A 20,226-nucleotide genomic window follows, 5' to 3' on the forward strand; every position below is an offset into this window, starting at 1 on the left:
CAGATGCTGTTATCCAAATTGTATTCAGGCTATATAACCATTATTTTTTTATATTTATATGAATATTTTTTTAATATCCTTTTACCTTTTAAGTTTGGGATGTCTAAATGCAAATTCAAACCTTGGTTTGTCTGATTTTCTACACATAAAAATATTAAAATTTAAATTTAGTAATTAATAATTATAATAATAATAATAATACTAATAATATTGAAATGGGTAAAAGGGTTCAAATGTAACAATAAAACATTTCTTAATAGGGGTAGCTATTTTTTGTCTGTTTTGTACTTGTTTATAAACTCAAACCATAAATGTAAAAAAAAAATCAGTCTTACAATAACTTGGGTAATAGGGTTGACAGTTAAGCTTGATTAATGCTGAACAACTGAGAAACTGAAATAAGGTTATTCACTTTCCTTCCCATCATGCTGCTGAAAGCGCCCAAATGATGTCACATCCTGTGTTTCACAATGTTAGGGGACCTTACTTTTTTTGTAATAGCAGAATTGATGTGGCAACAGAGCTACATAGTATGTTAAATACAAAGCTAAATATTATTTCTATTATTTATGGTAAGACAAAATAGGTTTTAATTGAAAGTATATGTTTAATTAAATTAGTATCAATATTTTCAATTTATTTTTTATTTTATCAATATTATTTTCATTTTAATTGTTGAGGCGTAACTTGATTTCACAAGATAATGCAACTAGTTTACACAGTGGTGAATTAGTGGCCCAGTATGAATTGTCACACGCCAAGCAAGTACTAAACTAAGTTCTCTTTCATGTCTTACTGCACTTAAACTGTCAAATAATCACACTTTTACGTTAAAAACATTAAATTAAACATTATAGATTATTGGGAAAGGCCAAAATTAGTCTTTAAATAGGAATATTTGTTGTTTTATAAATTATCTACTTATGCTACGTTATTCTTAGATGATACTTTATATTAAAAACAACAAAACAACAAAAAAAAGTTTAGTTAGTATCTCTAATGCTTGAAAAAAAATCCATGGGACAAAAGAGAGTATTATATTTGAAGTGTACACAGAGAAGCTAGCTGAAATTGAACAAGTTTGACATGATTTCTGAAACATTTATTGAATCAACAGAAAAAAAACTCTTCACACACACAACCTTTCTTTGTGTTTGTCATACTTTGCTGTGGCTTTTCCCCGTCAATTCCTGTCACACATATTTGTGCCATAATCTTTCTAAGAGCAGGACTGTGTCTGTGACAGATCTTGGAGACGTATTCTCTCTGTGTGCGACCGGTGTAGGATATGTAATCTCTCCCTTGAAACTAGGCCATGGCGTGATTTCATATTTGTTACACTGCCAATAGCACACGGCCTGTCACAAAGAGCATCCATTTATTATGCTGTCCCTCCGGCACTTGTGTTCTAACAGATCACCTTTAGAGCTCATCTACTCCCCTTCAAAGTACATATTTCATTAAGTATTGTTTTAGGGCTCACATAATATTGAAGGATTCTTTATCCATATTGTTTGTGATGCTTTTGATAATAAATGGCATAATGCATTCAAATGCTGTCAGACTGAAGAACAAGGTGTTATGCAAGGATATGAGCAAATGAATGGGAGGGTATTTGGTGTGAGCTATCCTGTTGCTGGGGTGTTCTGTGTGTTTTTTAAAGGAACACTCCGCTTTTTAAAAAAAATAGGCTCATTTTTCAACTCCCCTAGAGTTAAATAGTTGAGTTTTACCGTTTTTTAATCCATTGAGACGTTCTCTGGGTCTGGCGGTAGCACTTTTAGCTTAGCTTAGCATAGATCATTGAATCTGATTAGACTGTAGCACTGAGAGTTTCTAGATTTTTTCCTATTTAAAACTTGACACTTCTGTAGTTACATCGTGTACTAAGACAGACTGAAAATGAAAAGTTATTTGGTAATTTCTGAGCGAGATGCTGATGGTCTAATCAGATTCAATGATCTATGCTAAGCTAAGCTAAGCTAAAAGTGCTACCACCAGACCCGGAGATCGGCTGAATGAATTAAAAAAACAGTATGCAACAGGTGTTGTTATGCAACTACTAAATGGGATGTTCTGAGTGGTTCTAATGGTGTCTTTGTGATGAGAAATACTGTTTTGAGCAGTTGCTTTGGTGGTACAATGCACTAGCTAAATGCTGTGCTCTGACTGGTTCTTCATCTGTTGCTTAAGTGTTCTAAGTTGTTCTTAGAATATTGCTGTGTTGTTGCTATGCAGTTGCTAAATGAGTGTTCTGAGTAGATATTTAGTTGTTACTTGAGTAAAACTGAGTTTGCATAGCTAGAATCATTTGCATTCACATACTTACACATAAGAGTTTGTTTCAGACCTTTTGAAGAATTTATTTATTTATTTTGCTATGGTGGGAGAAGTGAAAGCAAAAATGGCAGAGTCAAACACTGACCTGACTAAGCCAGCGGAAAACATCTTTATTGTTAAGCCCTGCCATAAAAAGGGGTTTGTTGCATTTGTTACATTGGAATGAGTTGGAAAGAAGCACCTGCTGGTCTGAGCCAGTTATTTTCCACCATGACAGTAAATAAACAGTCCACCTGCTATCAGTTAGCTCAGTGGTTGAGGCTTGGGGAACGGGAGAGTAGAATGGGCGGTACCAGTTGCTTCAGGGCAGGACATTCATCTCACATCTGTTTCCGTTTCACACCCTGGCTGCCTTTGCTTGTGTGTGTCTGTTTGAGAACAAATGTGTGTGTGTGGGCTTTGTGTGCTGGAAAACCATCTTGGCAGACCAGAATCTATGTTCCCAGAGAGATGCAGGTGACCAGGAAGTGCATGATGGGAAAGACTTACTATGGAGAAGGTTAGATTTTTGATACAAACCATGATCTGAGGCATGTGTGTGTCTGTGCCTGTGTTTGAGAAAGCAGAAGTGTGTAGCAGAAGTATATTGTAGAGCTAACAGAGACTGACTGTACTAATGACCATGTTTGTTCATGTTTTGTTACTCGTGGACACATGAAAGCAATTGGTGTCATTTTTCTTGGGTTTGTGACAAGTGGATTTGTTTATTCTGCATGTGCAATTGAAGTGTTTTTGTTGAAAAGATTTCTGTGGTGTGCAACAGAACACAAAATCTAAGCCCGCACTTAATCAACCTATTTACTTTAATAAAGCTACCATAAAAAGTAGGTCTTGATTTCTTTTTCTCCCATCACCAAGGTCAGTGTAGCCAGTAGCCAAATGGCTATTTACAGCAGACTTTGTTTTGGACAACCTTCTGGAGGTAATATAGCCTTTTTTAAATGTATTTTTCCAATTCAATTTGCAGTAATAACAGCAAATAAAGATGGATCTAAAAAGAAGCCTTAGCATTGGGATGCATCTAGGAGATCTTGATTTGACCTGCGCCCTACGTGCCCTTGTCGAAATGCCTCCCAAAAGTGGGTGCCAGCAGTGTTTCATTCAAGTCTGACTCTATCCTTGTATGAAACGTTCACTTCTCACAATCCAATCAATTCTACTTGGACAAAATCAAGTCCTAGTTTTTTCTCATTGTATATTCTGTTTCAGAAATACGTCACATTGCAGAGGTAAAGCTGGGTTATGAATGCATGTTTTATGTTGACTTTGAAGTTAAGAACCGTAAAGTGATTAATATTAAATTTTGTAGGAACATCGTCCAGTCCAGAAGGTTTAGGAAGGTTTAAGATCTCTCAGACAGAAACTTTCTTCTTAAAATTTTTAGTTTTACTTTCCCTCCTCTCTTTTGATGATTACTAATGTCTTGTTTTTTTTTTTTTTTTACCTTCAGGAACATGGGCCTTTAGCTGCCTCACTGGCTTATGTAAGCAGGACGATCTAGTACACAGACGCCCAGAGACATTCCATCGGACAGAAAGGGTCTGAAGAAAATTAAAGGAAGGGAGGAGTTGACAACAGATGAATCAGTCACAGAAATACAGGGAAGCACACTGGACGCAATGAGGGAGGAGAGCGAAGGAATTTTACGGTTTCGACTTTCTCTCGATGAACACTGACAAGTCCATTTAAAGCCTGCCGTGCTCAGGGGAGAGAGTCCCCTGATATGAACCCCAAGTCCTTGGGATCTGGAAGGCAAACACGCGCTTATGCCAGGGCCTGAGTGGGTTTTCCACCATGTCATGGTAGCATTGTACGCCAAAACATCAACCGTTTAAAAAAATTGTAAACTGTAGACTTGGACAATGCATGTTGTGTAACACCAATCTGAAACTGGTTTCCAGTAAAAGCTTCCTCTAGCATCAGCTCCTCTGTATCACCATATATTTTTACATTGCATACATTTACCGTCCACTCTCCCAATTCCTGGGATTACCAGCTCAAGTCCAGGTGCAGTTGACCATGGGGTGCCGGCAGAGTTCAGAGGAGAAGGAGGCCGCCCGGCGCTCACGTCACATTGATCGACGCCTGCGCTCAGAAAGCCAGCGGCAGCGGCGTGAGATCAAACTTCTGCTGCTCGGAACCAGCAACTCTGGCAAGAGCACCATCGTGAAGCAGATGAAGATCATCCATAGTGGAGGCTTCAACCTGGAGGCCTGCAAGGAATACAAGCCCCTTATCCTCTACAACGCCATTGACTCGCTCACCCGCATCATTCGTGCCCTTGCCACCTTGAAGATCGACTTCCACAACCCCGATCGGGCTTACGACGCAGTGCAACTATTTGCCCTCACCGGACCTGCCGAGAGCAAGGGTGAGATCACGCCAGAGCTCCTGGGGGTGATGAAGCGCTTGTGGGCTGATCCAGGGGTCCAGGAGTGCTTTTGCCGTTCCAACGAGTACCACCTAGAGGACAATACATCCTATTATCTAAACGACCTGGAGCGCATTTCTGCGCCCGAGTACATCCCAACCGTCGAGGACATTCTGCGCTCACGTGACATGACCACTGGCATTGTTGAGAACAAATTTACCTTCAAGGAGCTCACCTTCAAAATGGTGGACGTGGGCGGCCAGCGTTCAGAAAGGAAGAAGTGGATCCACTGTTTTGAGGGTGTGACTGCCATTATATTCTGTGTGGAGCTCAGTGGCTATGACCTCAAGCTTTATGAAGACAACCAGACGGTAAGGAGAGCCCAATTTTGAATTCAGGCAATTAGTGCGAGCAGATAAAGTAGACAGAGACACATGAACTCCATGTTATCTACACTAGGCTACGTACATCTCTACAGTAAATTCATCTTTTCCGTGGCACTGACAAACAAACTGCTTTTATCATCTTGCATTCACATTTCCTGTAGCACACAAGTTTCTGTTTCATTCAAGCTATTTAGAGACCTAAGAGTACCCCGTTAAAAGACCAACATAGCGTGTTGCGTTTTAAACACTGATCTTCCTAGTAGATTTGGACTGAATTAACCATCAAGGCTATACTGGTAATCTAACTTCATCAGAAAGACAATGATGGGCGACCAGCCAAAGCTGGTTGTTGGTCTTAGCAGGTCTCGCAGCCTTTTGAAGATGATGTTTTGACTCTTGGATCTTAGATAGGTTCTGGGCCCTTTTCAGCAATTTAGACTGGGAGATCACCTGGCATCAAAACACAAATTAAGATATTTTTGATAAAAGCTTTCTGAACCCTGTATAGACAGCAACGCAACTACCATGTTTAAGGCCCAGAAGGTAGTAAGGACATCGTTAAAATAGTCCATGTGACATCCGTTCTGAAAGCTATGAAGCTACAAGAATACTTTTTGTGTACAAATAAAACAAAAATAACTTTATTTTACAAATTTTCTCTTTCACGTAAGTCTCTGCCACACATTCAAGAGAGTATCACAACACATGTATGTGATGCGGTTGATGCAGGAGCAGCCATTCTGATGTTGTGGTACTCTAATGAATGCACGTCAAAGACTGACACATAAGAAAACAGATTGCCAAATAAAGTGTTTTTGACAATTACATGTGACAATTGTTAGCTAACCATAATTTGGCAAGTGCACCCCAGACTGGGAGACCACAGTAAACTAGCTAAAACTAGCAAATTAGCTAAGAATGAGTGTACAACTGTTGAAATTCATGTTAGCTTAAGCTAGTCTTTACAGAGGACTTCCCATCAATTAACAGCAAATGGTATTTACAGAGTAAACCCGGTTATATTTGCCTCCAACGTTAATTAAATGTGTGTTTATGTTGAGATTTGTCTAAATGACCATCTAACCACATACTTTCTCTCTCCATGTGGTAAAGCTAATTGCTTATGAGTGAGTTCAAAGACTGCATACCTGTGTGCGCTACGCTAAACCTTTTCCCTCGACTCACAACAAGAACTTCCAAGCAGTGGATTAGCCTTGAATATCAATTAGAGTAGGGGAGTTAAAAATAAAAGTGTTCTGCGAGTTGGTGGGAGGGAGGGGGGATGTATAAGAGTGATAATTGAGTTCACAGTGCAAGGTGTCAGGGTGTACCCGCGAGAATTATCAGCTTTAGCACTGGGGAAAATCACTCATGTGATGGGGGTCAGAGAAAGTTTTGTGTGTCTTCTGCTAGAAAGTTTGAAAGAATCAGGAAGTAACAAGCTGAAAGAGAAGTGAGGAACCTGTAGGAAGGAATTAGCATCTCACTGGGGAATGGTGAAACAAGAATATATCGAAGGGGGAAGGGTGAACCTCCTCCAGTGGTTTTTGCGTATTTGCCATCTTATCTGGTTGAGAACCGTTGCAGCAGTCAGAGATAGCTTGAGGTAATCTTCGAATATGATTTATTAGCACGTTTACAAGGTGCATTGATGATTTTCATGGTAGGTTTAAATGAAATTAATGTTTTTAAAGGGCACATGCCTTTAAAAATTCACTTTTACATGTTGAATGTGTGTTGGAAGTGTGTGTACACAAACTCCCTATAATGATAAAAATCTACCAGCTCTCTTTTTTTAAATCCCCATTAATCATAAGCAGTGTCTCAGAACAAGCTGTTCCTAGAATCCGTAAAATGTGACATCACATTTTACAAGCTCCGCCCACGACTGTTGACAGGCACTGCCCACGACTGTTGACAGGCACTGCCGTATTAGCAGAGACTAGACATATAATGCAAGAGGATGGGAATCATGGCTAAAACATACATAAAACGAAAATACTAGGGCTGGGCAAGTTAATGTGTTATTAACACGTTAACACATTAATTAATTGACACCTACCCACCCATCAAGTGTTATCCCGCGCCGCACTCTGCTGCGATGGGTCCCGCGGTCATGCAGGTCTCTAATAGTAAGATGCCTGTAATGTTATGATCGAGGTTCTGGACTCTGAGCATAATTTGTTTTTCTATAACGAACTATAAAATATTTTCTATAAAAACGTTAATGTCCTGGCAGTGGCAAATAGCTTGTTTTATATTTAATTTAATTACATTAATGTTGTAAGTTGAGATTTAGGCTACAGTACATTTTTTAACTGCTACTATGTAAAAGGAACACTGCTGTAAAAAGCACCTTATTTGTTTAAGGTGTTTGCAAACCAAATGTTATTACACTTTTGTTAATATAGCAGTAGGCCTACTTTTTAATGAAAAAAAGTGCACAATGCACTACTGTTGAATGCATTATTAGTTTTGTGCATATTAATGCAATTAATTGTGATTAATTGTAGACAATAATGTGATTAATCGCAGACAATAATGTGATTGATCGCAATTAAAACATTTTATCATTGCTCAGCATTAAAAAATACATACAAAAACAAAACCAAATTAAACCCTGCGGCTCGATGATTTACTTATGTGTAAAGATGCATCTTGCTTTATGGCAGATCGTGCATTACCGCCACCTATCTCTCAAATTGACCATTGACACTCTTTCTACAATCTTAATTTGGAGTGTCAATGGTCCACTTTAGAGATAGGAGGCGGTAATGCACTTATAAGTTTGCAAAACTCAGAAAGTTGAAACTAATATGGTTTAAAATGCATGATTTCAGCACCATTAACATGATAATACATATAAAGTGATGTTTTTAGCAGAGTATCCAAAGTACAAGCTGTAAAGGCACAGTGCTATTCTGGAAAATGGGCAGGGAGCAGGAGCTAATTTGCATTTAAAGAGACATGCAAAAATATTTTGGGCTGAAATTTAAGAGGCACGTTTTGGGGACACCTGAGACTTATGTTAAATCTTGTAAAAAGGGGCATAATAGGTGCCCTTTAAAGTCAATAAATGGATTGTATTTTCTTAACATAAGTTCTTGGTTTTACAGTATTGCGAATGGTGCATCATTTAGCTTTAGGATATCTTAAATATCCTGTTTCAGATATATATTATATTATGGAAGTAAAACAGCTTGCTAATGTCATGTAATGTTTTTTTTTAACGATACAGTGGATAAATATGATACATCAGATTTTCCCCCCCATGTTCATGAGAAAGTTGTTGTTGCTGTGCTAAGTTTTTTGTTCTCCTTGACCATCCAGGAAAGGCTCGTGGAAAATTTGGGCTAAACAGGGCCTCACGAGTTTCGTAAACATACGCTAACAGCTATAGTAGATGAGCGTGTGTTTGAGCTCCAGGGTCTGGGGTGAGCCTGTGAATTAGATTACTCAATAAGCACTCATCTCTGAACTGGCCCACATGTGCTGCCGCTTGTGTGCTGCCAATCTGCTCTGGTTCTGCCAATATTGAGCAGAATTTGTGAAATGACACTCTGCACATTCACTCACTCGCACGCATCGGGTGAGGCAAAAGGGATCAGTGCGGTCACCAAATGATTGAGTCAGAGTGGCAGAGAAGGGTTTAAAGCAATGCTTCGTGGTCTTAAAAAAGTCATTCTGAATGGACTGTCTGTCACAGGGAGAGATACGAACATTAGAAGAAAAATTGAACGACGAGTCTCCAAAGAATGTAGTTAATAGGAGGCAATCGTGGTGACTTGTGTGTTAAATAGACAATTTTGACTAAGATGACAGGGTCGGGCAAGAGACACTAAAAGCTTTTGTGCTGCAGTAATGTGTCTAGACAACCACTACTGTATATATGACTTTTGAACACAGTCATTATATAGGAAAACATGACTCTATTAAAATGTCTGGCTAAATGAACAGCCGATTTCTCAGCATATTAAGCCTGTATACAGCTACAGGCAGAAGTGTCATGCTCACTAAAAACTGATTTTTGAGCCAAGTGGTTTTGAATGGAACAAATAAATTAGTCACAATTGCTAAATAGTCATGAAGTAAGGTCAACTGGTTCATCTAGGTTATTATTATTTTTTATATTTTATTGAAATAATTGTAATTTTAGGCTTTAATTAGCATGCTAACAGTGTTCTGTTTCATAGCTGTTAGACAATTTGCATGAAAAAAACCCTCTTGTTTTTTTATGTTTTGTTTTTTAAATCCATCCCCTTTAAAGCACCTCCCCTACAGCAAAACACGTTGTTCACAGAAGGGTGTCTTTGGCTGTTGTTTGCATCCCAAGTAGGTTTTTGAGTATCCCATTGCATTGGGGGCAGTAAGATTTGATTTAAAGTGACAGTAAAAGCATAACATTACAAAAGATTTCTGTTTTAAATACATGACGTTCTTTTGAACTAAAAAAAAAAAAAAAAAAATCCAGGTTTTTTCCTGAAAAGCCCTTTTTATCACAGTTACCACAAACATAATCAGCCACATAACTGTTTTCAACATTAAGACTTCTTTCAAAAAGAAAATAATTGTAAATATGTAGTGGGGATATTAATTTAAATCATATAATAATCTGAATCCAGGTCTTAAGGCAAGTTTTTCCAAAACACAGCAAACTCTCCGAACCTTCCCCAGATAATGAATTACCTCCTGCGTGTATCTATATATTTCCATCTGTCATGAGCTTTGCAAAAAGCAGTTTCACTCCGGCTTAGGTGGAGCAATATTTTATAGATGGTGGTTCTCCAGACATTTAGGAAACATTTTAGTTACAGCATTAAAATCCCATGGTCACACTTTAGTTTGGGGACCAGTTCTAACTATTAGCTTTGACTTTTGCCTCTGTTTTGCACTACTTATTTGCTGCTTATTAAAAGTTAGTTAGGTAGTTGTTAAATTTGGTATGGATTAAGGGATCAAAAATATGGTCTTACAGTATTAGCCATTAAACATTAAACAGTTAGTTAATATAAAAAAAAGAAAATTCTGTCATTAATTACTCACCCTCATGTCGTTCTAAACCTGTAAAACATTTATTAATCTCTGGAACACAAATTAAGATATTTTTGATGAAATCTGAGCACTTTCTGACAGGGACAGATTTTTGAGTGAACTATTCCTTTAATGTGTGCTTTATAAGTATGAACGAATAGCCAATATGCATATGCAACAAGCAACAAGTTAATAGTCACAATTGGTCCCTAAATTAAAGTGTTATCAGTCCCACCTATTATGATTTTCACCATGCTTCACCCCTACTTTTAAGTAATTGTTTGACCTAATGAAAGCAAATTCAACAGATTTGAATTAGAAATGTCCTCTCTTCTGCAGTCCCACATTCCCACATTAAGGGAAAGCTTATTCCTGCACATCTGGTACAAAAGCTTTCCAGTAATTCACTGCTACAAATGTAACTTTGCAGCTGTGATCCGCTATCATCTAATTCTGCTAGGGACTTCAAGCAACAGTTGTCAATTTTGTGGCGCTGTGTATTCTATCTTCTTTCCCCCTTCAACATCCCTTTCCAGTTTCCTTTTTTTTGACCCAACCCTTCCTTAAAAAAGGTTTCCAAGGCAACTGTTGCCAAGCAACAGAGCAGTCAAACGCTCCTAATCCTGGGCGGTTGACAATGAGCTGTGACCGGGAGGAGGGGTTTGGGGGGTTTACATGGTGCGTGGCAACCGGAGAGAGGATGGAAGTGCGCTCGCGCAAGCAGCAGTGAATGTGTGCTTGTGCGGAGAAGGATACTGCGAGGAACTGCACTGCGCAATAGTTGGTTGAAGCAATGCAGCTCTGGTGCCAGTTGGCTGGGAGGAGTTGGAGAGAGACTCAAGAAATGGGTCATCATGGGAGGGATGCTTGGGCAACATGGAAGGATATATTTGGCTTTGAGGAAGTACACTGATGGAGGACTTCTGCCGTCTCCCACTTTATGACTGACAAGAGCCATTGAAGCATGGCACATTAGAATATTTATTTTCTTCAGATTTTTGACTAGACAGCAAAAAAAATTTAAAATAAATAAATAAATGAATAGGGCTGCCCCTTAATAGTAGACTAAGCATTAGTCAACCAGAAGAGGCTTGGTTGAAAAATTCAATAGTCGCTTAATTGCAGAAAATAAATAAATAAAAATCCATATTGGCGAAGACATGTGGAACGTTAACGGCTGGTCTATGTGGTAATACAGTATAGGCTACTTCAGGCAGGACATCAAAACACTCGCCTATTATTCATCAACCTCAAATATGGCTTATCAACTGCAATATGTAAGTATTAGCAACGTGACATGGCTGCTCTATCTAATGTTTCCCTAAAGAAATTTGCACTATTGAAGTGTCTGTGGGGAGTGTGGAGGCTGAACTCTCACTGCAGGACAGATGGTGGCGCCGGTGTGCTCAACTGCTTTTATTATATTCTGTTATTTTTGTTCAGACAGATAAGAGTAAAACATCTTTCAAATCTGTAAAGACTCTACGTTTATTTTTGTGCACTCCCAGTAACAACAAATCTTTGCGCTTTTGTAAAATAATGAAAGCAAACAGGATGTGCTTTCTGCCATCGCAGCCTCTGTGAACTTGAGTCCGAAACTCTGTATATTTGTCTTACAGACATGAAATATATGTATCTATAGAGAGAGATATATCAACTTTTAAATGAGACAGTTTAAATGAAAAACAAATATTCTCAGATCATGTAATCCGTATTAAAAGTGCAGACAGATGCATCACTGCTGCAAAGACGACGAGTCAGTGTTGCAGACTTCATCTCTTAAACCGAGAACCAATAAATTTACCAATAAAATCTTAAAATGTGAATGCAGCCTACTTACTGTATTTCCCTGACACGTTCATAATCATAAATTTTTCTGTCGCTGTGCTGTGACACCCTTAAATGTGTGCTTGAGTGCTTATAGGCTACAGTATGTAAGCAATTAAAGGCTGATTATTATAATTCTTTTATGCGTCTGTTTTAGATAAAACTGAATGGGTGTTTACCTCCACTCATTGTACATTTTGCTATGAAATAGTTGCAAAGGGTACAACAAGCAATGTGATATAATTTTGCAGAAATGTTGTGCTAGCCACGTTTTTCTAATGAGCCTGGGTTGCAGTTCCTATAATAATTTAATGAAAAGAAGCAATAACAAGGCGAGTTTCTAAGTTCAAATATGGATAATCTTTGTATAATGTTCTTATCTTCAAAAAAGGAAATGTAAACAGGGCGGAATAAAGAGAACGAGAGACAAATGTGAAACACAAAGCATAGCAATTATGAGCAGGTATGGTGCAAATTTACGTTACAGCTCTCTTGATGCTGCTGGGAAGACTAAACAAGAGTCATTTGTACTCTGCTTCAATGAAATGGATTTTCTAGAGCGAGACAGTTCTTATTTACAGGAAACAAAGCATTAATACACTGTTGAACCTCCTTATTAATATTTAAGCCTAATGAAGGCTTGTGTCTTGAGTGCGCAGGGAGAGGCCGGGCGTCACGCTGTGTGGTGTGTGTCAGCGGGGCACCCCCTCCCGCTGGCTTCCTGCCTCCTTTTCTCTTTCTTTTTCTCTCTCTCATCTCCTTCTATCTCTCCCACACTTAGCTCTGGAGAAGGCTGTAGTTGGAAACACCTTGAGCTTCGACAAAGCACTTCTACCCATCCCCTGGGCTGCGCGATTGGTTAATGGACACCTTTAGATCTGCAGGGACGTTTGGCTAATGGTGTGACCTGATTTCAGAAAGCCCAATTCAAGGCCATTGGAGGGCCTCTCTCTGTAGGCAAAAAAAAAAAACACTTGAGCCTCAGCGAAAATCGCACCCTCTCGCAATCTTGCAGCTGGCTAGACGTTATGGGTAAATGTTTGTGTGTTTATGAGACACACATCCACCATCTTGCATGCATCGTGTTGGAAATAATTATAATTTGAATAATAATATTGTATTGTAACAATGAATTGATAAGTATTATAGTAGCTTTAAGTAAAGTGTAACCAGATCATTTATTCAAAATGTATTTTGTAGAAATATTAATTTAAGATGTTAATGAAATATGTTTAACACAATTATTGTATTACAATATTTTCAGAGGGAAACTGGCAGAATAATCAGTTAATTTATTTACTGTAAAGGTTTAAACCGTAAGAATTGATTTGATTGAAATAAACGGTTGAAAAGTGCAATTGATCTATCTTCTATACATCTATTTACCTATCTATAGAGAGAGACTGTAAAAAATCTTAAGTTTGAATAAAACTAAGCTTACTGAAATAAATTTTACAAGAAATAATTTCAGCTCCACTATAAAATTTATGTTTAGTTCAATATGTTACAGTAGTTGCTGTTTTTCAAAGATATTTCTGAAATTTACTAGAATTGTTTTTCTTAGAAATCAGTGTTTAAACACAGTTTTTATTCCGTTTATGTTAGAAATGAGTATTTATACATGAAAATATGTATTAATGTTTTAGGAAAGCGGTCCATCACAAGGAAATTGTTATATTTGATGATCCTTGACATGCATTTTAAAACCCCCTGGGTTTCAACCTTGAACCTCAAATCTTAAACCTAACCCATGCATCTGATTGGTCGCTGGCAATGTGCTCCAGGACCAGCAGGAATAACCTTGGCGCTGCACTAAGGCGAAAGAAGGAGACTTAAATTCTGAAAAAGCCTCAGTGATGAGGTCTTCCCAACTCCTCATTTTCACATACTGCACTCTCGCTCTCATTGATGATCTTGTGATTTGCTTAAAGCACAATGATGTTTTGTGTAACCTTTCAAACAGCGGCCCAGTCTTCATATCAGATTCCTCCCTCGGTCACAAGCTGCTCGTCCCAACCACGTGCCTGCAGCCACTGTGGGAGGGGAGCACACAAACCACTTACACGAAATGTGGTAAACGCTGCACACTATATATCGAATAATCAATAACTGCTTGTGCTTGTCACGAATATATCCTGTGACTTGATGTGCCTTCTTTAATTGTGTCTTAAGCTTTACCTAGGCAGCTAAACTAGATTATGTAGTAAATTATGTTTAGTAAACACTATAAACATTAAAATATATGCAGACATCGCCTTTTTGGGGATTCAGATGCATTACTAGGACGGATGATGGTATCTTAAAAGGCTCAGCTTATGTCTCCAGCAAAATGGTTCTGCGTTTTTAACAGGTGTTATTTACATCTTGCCCTCTGCCTTTGTTTTATGGGCATTACCCTGGCAAACACAGCAAGGTAATTGAACATGGGCAGGTGACTAATTAAATTAGATAGGGAACTCAGCGGGGCTAGAGAAATAGAGGTTAATAACCTCGCTTGGCCATATGATGCTTGCTGAAATCGACATGATTCTGTAAGCTGCTTTTGCTTGTTGTTTCTCTTAGTTTTCTCTCTTTTTTCATGTTCGGCTTTTAATCTTTTTTCTTTTCTTTTTTTTATTTTTTTTTAGATTTTTTCATGTTTAGAAGGTTATTATGCCTTTTAGTCCTTTGCAGGAAGGGACAATTATTTGCAATGGGTCCTGTTATGGCCTGGTTTATCTAACTAAATATTGACTGACGATTGAGCCATACTCAGTGTTTACACAAAGACTGTTCTCTGGTCAGCTAATCACCCTGCATGTTAGATAAGGTATATTAGGACGTGTCAATGTTCAAATTATAGTCAAAGTATTATGCCAAAAACACTGTTAGGATGGAACAAAGAAACATAGTACATAGACAAAACAAAAATAAGTACATCGTTGTGTTTATGGGGTGCATTCTAATGTGTTAATGATTCGTTTAAAAAACACATTATTTTTCACATAACTTGCCTTTATTCTACCCTGGTCTGTCGCTTCTCTTTTGAATGCTCCGATGAGTTCCTGTTTTTATGAAGCCCTCTGATTGGTCAGCTGGCTCAGTGTGTTGTGATTCGCTAAACCGCCTCGAGTGCGCATCTAAACGTCTCGCCCTTCACCTCAGAATGTGCTCCGGTTGTATTGAAAACAATGGCGTCGTCAATATTGCTTATCAGTTTGAGCCTGAATGAAACCCAGAGAATATTAGTGAAGTGGATCGCGCAGAACCTGAGCAAGCACGGCTCTTAATGGTACTCTTTTTGTCTGTTGTTATCTCATACATATAGACACGCTGTTATTTGTCAATTCTATTGCTTATGTTAGCTTATAATATACGTTTTTATCCTGATTAAAACTTTAATACAGCTATGGGAAAAATATCTCTGTCTACATGCATAAAGTGTTTATTTGGAATTTGGAACAGTTTATTGGAAATGACGGGATGATAATCGAGAGAGCTGCGTAAAAACATTGCCCCGCACACTTTGTATAATATTCTTTGGGGTAGGGTTTATGTAAATTTCTGGGTTCGTGATGTAACAAACCCAGGAAGTAGCACGTTGAAGTCCCCTCAAGCCGTTTATGTAGCCAATAAACTGCCATATTTAAAAGACGATATCTCTTTTTGCATCGAACTTTCAGCATCGTAACTTTGCAGATATTGTTTATGATAAAACAGCTACATTACACACTAAGTAACGTTAAAAAAGTGAAATCGCAATCAACCACCCCTTTAAGACATAATGACTTTAAATGTAATACTGAATAAAACTACAATTAAAAATAACACAATGTACTTGACATGTATGCTCGTCAACACATCAAAATAAGTGTACTTCAATTACTTCGAATGTATTTTAAAGTTTACTTAACTGTGTTATTAACTACATTTAAATGGAGTATAATTTCAGCAATTTTAATAATATAAAAATGACTTAGATTCTAGAAGTACATTAAAAGTGCACATTAAATGCACTTCTTTTTCACAAGGGAAGAAACTAATTATTCACAGATTCATGATCCACCTGCAAATGTTACTACATTTTTATGCCACCTGAAGAAACATTGCTAAATGTTTGCTTCCTGTCAAAAGAGTCCAACCCAATATCTCTATGACCTTCCTGCCCCTCATGTTCCTCTTATGGTGCATGTCAACTATTTTTGGCCCATTTTATTGCCTGCAAAGGGAAAATTGTAATTCTGATGGCTCAGAAAGTAATAGCACACTTTTCCCTCAAAAAGCCAAACAATCTGAGGTATCATTCATGTAGCACAAACAGTGCGAGATGAGAATTTTAATACTTGGGTTTAGAGGCTTATTCAAATTCATAACCCGGAGTATGCAATAGTAGGTGGTGAGTTTGTGGGAGCAAAAGCACATTGTCCTCTGTTGCCACAACAATGAATGTCCCAGCTTGTAGTGATTTGCTGTCCTCACACTGGGTCATCTCCAGCCCATCGTCTAGATCTAGAGTGTCTCTGGGAACTTAATACGTTACCCTGTTTGCTCTCTTTGAGGTCAAAGGCCACTGGTTTCATCAACTCCAGAGATTTTCCCCTTGAGGGAGCCAGGTCCCTTTTGTTTGCGCTTCAGCTAACCATTTCTTGTCTTTGGTTTCCTCACAGAGCCGTATGGCGGAGAGCCTGCGTTTGTTCGATTCCATCTGCAACAACAACTGGTTCACCAATACCTCGCTCATCCTCTTCCTCAACAAGAAGGACCTGCTGGCCGAGAAGATCAAGCGTATTCCGCTGACGGTCTGCTTCGCTGACTACAAGGGGCAAAACACCTACGAGGAGGCGGCCGTGTACGTGCAAAGGCAGTTTGAGGACCTCAACCGCAACAAGGAGACCAAGGAAATCTACTCGCACTTCACTTGCGCCACTGACACCAGCAACATCCAGTTTGTGTTTGACGCGGTGACGGACGTGATCATCCAAAACAATCTCAAGTACATTGGGCTGTGCTAGGACGAGGGGACGGGGAGAGGGGTGGCGGGCGAGGCATACGGAAAAAAGCCCGCCTGTCGATCGATCTGAGTGCCCTCAAAAACGCTTGTTGAAACAGGAAACTCAGATGAGGCCCAGAGGAAAGGGCTCCATGCTGCCATCCTGCTAGATTTATCAATGTCAAAAGCGTAAAGGGCAAAGGGGATTTTACAAGGTTGGTATAAATGTGTTTGCACTGAACATATGAGTATGTAGACACAGATACACATAGACCATTGATACGTTTATTCACACACAACGGACTTCAGGATCAGCCGTCAAGCACATGTTTGACATGGAAACACTGGAAACAGATCTCCCTGCTCCTCTCTTCCCTGACAAACAGCAGGAATTCCTTAATGTTCATGAAAGGGATAGTTCACCCGAAAATGTGTTCATTTGCTCATGTCATTCCAAACCCACATGACTTTCTTTCTTCTGTGGAACATAAAAGGAGATGTTTAGCAGAATGTTCATGCTGCTCATCTACATGCATTTAAAATTACAAAAAAAAAAAAATAAATAAAAAAAAACAGCAGAAAAGTAACTTATCCTTTTACATGTCTACTTACTATTAAGGAATATGTTTTAAAGCCATATGTTAATAATTCAAATTAGGTGAATCACAGCTGGTAAAGTTACACATATTATAGTTGAACCACAACGATGATTAAAACAATGTTGTTTAAAGTTAAACTTTTCATTTGACATTATTACAGAATGCACATTTTAAAAGTGTTCTAAACTGTGTTAAGAAATACAGTCATGAAAGTCGACCCTCTTTAAGAACACTTAAGGGGCCTTTTATTTCATTAGTATTATATTATACAAGTACTGTATAGTTTTTAAATATACTGTATATACACTTTTAAAATTTAAGTGCACATTCAAAACAATTAGGTGCACTCTTTTCTTAAGGGAAGAAAAGAATGAGTCTTTGGGTCTGTCCCAAATAACCACACTCATGGTCTTAGCCACTGGAGAGTGTATACACTGTGCATGTAACAGGAAGTAAGTGCGCGAGACCAGTGCACAGAATCCCCACTTCCTCTTATATCACTTCAGAGCAGTATTTGAGGTGTATCCCATCATTCATCATGACTTGCAAAGGGTGCAGAACATTCCCAGAAACTTTCCAGAAATGCTGAAAACTTTAGAAAAATGTTGGACATTTTTGGAAAGTTTCCACCCCTTTGCAATCCTATCATTAATTCACAAAATTTACAAACAAGCATAAAAAAATTAAAAAATAAAAACATCTTGGCAAAAGAGTCAAACCCAATGTCTCTGTGGGATTCTTGTCCCTCGGATTCCTCTATTCATACAAATTAACTCTGTCACTCAACAATATTATTAAGTCTTAAACATTATATGAAGTATTAAAGCAATTTGTGCATAACAATTGGTCAACACAAGTCAAGTCTGCATTCATAATCTTGAATATGAATGAGATTTGTGAGATTTTTGGTGAATAATAACTTCAATTTGAGTGGGTTTCTTTTCATGCACATCTATCGTATGATTTCATGAAATTTGGAATATAGATTATATGAACTGCTACTATGGTACTTTTTTTGCATTTCTGGCACTTAACAGCCCTTGGTCGCCATGCAATGTCATTAAGTGGAAAAGAGCAGCATGATCATTCTGCTAAACATCTCTTTTTGCATTCCACAGAAGAAATGAAGTCATACAGCTTTAAAGTGACCTGAGGGTGAGAAGATGATAAAATTGTAATCTAGGTGAACTGTTCCTTTAAGTTTTGTCCTTCTTTATAGGGTCTTTGATTTGCCTGATTTAAGTAACGCTGCTTTCAGAGATGTTATGAAGAGTTTATGAAAATATAATTGTATATGAGAGAAAATAATCCTGAGAGAAAGAAAAACAACAACAAAAAATTATGATGTCATTTGATTTTGCTCCAAAGGTGAAAACTGCCGCTGTCTGAATATGGAGTCAAATGGCTTTTTAACTCACATTCACACTGTAGTTTATTTTTGGCTGTCTGACCCCTAGGAATCAATCTGTTTTCTTGTTTCTTTTTATTCTGTTTTCCCATTGCCTAAAATAGGATGTAATCCAGAGTTTTTAGAGCAAGCATCCTTCTTTCCATGAGAGCGTTACACTGACGTGAACATTAAATGTTTCATAACGTTCATTCCAGATTCAGAGAAAAATAAACAGTGCCAATATCAATGTAAATAAAAAAAGGCCCGTCAATCATGTCACTTTTTCATTTTTTTTTTTTTATGGACAAAAAAAGTATACATATATTGTAACATTAAATATGCATGAATTTGTTACTTTGGGTTTTTGATAAATTATAGTTTGATTTGCTTTCTTATATATTTAGTTTTACTAACATGCTCCAAAATATATCAAAGTCAAACACTGTGTAAGATTGTACAGTTGTTTCCTGCGAGGTATTTATTGAAAAGAGTTTTATGTGCAGAAAGAGTCATTTTACGTCCAGTGCAACCTAAACTCTGCATAAAAACATGAAAAGAGGATTTACTCCTCAGATTGGGACTGAATCGGAAAAAGAGAGAGAAAAGAAAATCTATAAAAGAGCAGAATCTTTCTATTCTGGTGTCATTTTGAGTATGTGTAAATACTATGTGAGGTACACTTTGTGAGACGAAAAAAAAACAAAAAAACAACTCAATCACTTTTTAAGATTTAAGGCTGAAGGCAGTCCTCCTTCTGTTCAGATATGACGATGTACAACAAACCCAAATAAGGGCTTCAGGATTGATTTTACAGGATGTCCACCAAAAAGATAAAACAAATAATAAAGTATAAAAGAACAATAATAGTGAATAAAAATAATTATGCAAATGTTGTTTGTGCAGCAGGTTTGTTTCTTTGTGTTGGGGTGAGTGTGGCTTCAGGAACTCTTCGTAAACGTAGTTACCAATAATTGCTTGACACTTTTTCCAAATATAATAATAATATTGGCTATTTATTCAAACTTTTCTGTAAGCATTAACAACCACAAAATTGTCACCCAAAAATCTAATTTTAAGAATCATAAGATTATTTTTAGGAGCATTAATGGAATCAAAGAAACCAATGGATCCTCTGCAGTGAATGGGTGCCACCAGAATGAGAGTTCAAACAACTGATTAAAACATCACAATAATAATTTAGCTTACCTAACCTAAATGTTTGCTTCTGGCTAAAATACGAGTCATATATTCATATTGCTTTCTCCAATAAAGAAGTCATCTAATCTGAATCAGGAGAGAAATATGCACAGCTC

General features: G+C 37.8%; 1 protein-coding gene across 1 annotated transcript; it reads left to right on the forward strand.

Annotated features, from left to right (window-relative positions):
• The first annotated feature begins 2,657 nt into the window (after nt 1-2,657).
• On the forward strand, nt 2,658-19,802 carry gnaz (guanine nucleotide binding protein (G protein), alpha z polypeptide). The gene is made up of 3 exons (XM_026274600.1): nt 2,658-2,839; nt 3,791-5,082; nt 16,602-19,802. The coding sequence occupies exons 2-3, from the start codon at nt 4,360-4,362 to the stop codon at nt 16,944-16,946; spliced, it is 1,068 nt and encodes a 355-aa protein (XP_026130385.1). The 5' UTR covers nt 2,658-2,839; nt 3,791-4,359; the 3' UTR covers nt 16,947-19,802.
• Nucleotides 19,803-20,226: the final 424 nt, after the last annotated feature.

Source organism: Carassius auratus, chromosome 10 (assembly GCF_003368295.1).
Source record: "Carassius auratus strain Wakin chromosome 10, ASM336829v1, whole genome shotgun sequence".
Classification (NCBI taxonomy): domain Eukaryota; kingdom Metazoa; phylum Chordata; class Actinopteri; order Cypriniformes; family Cyprinidae; genus Carassius; species Carassius auratus.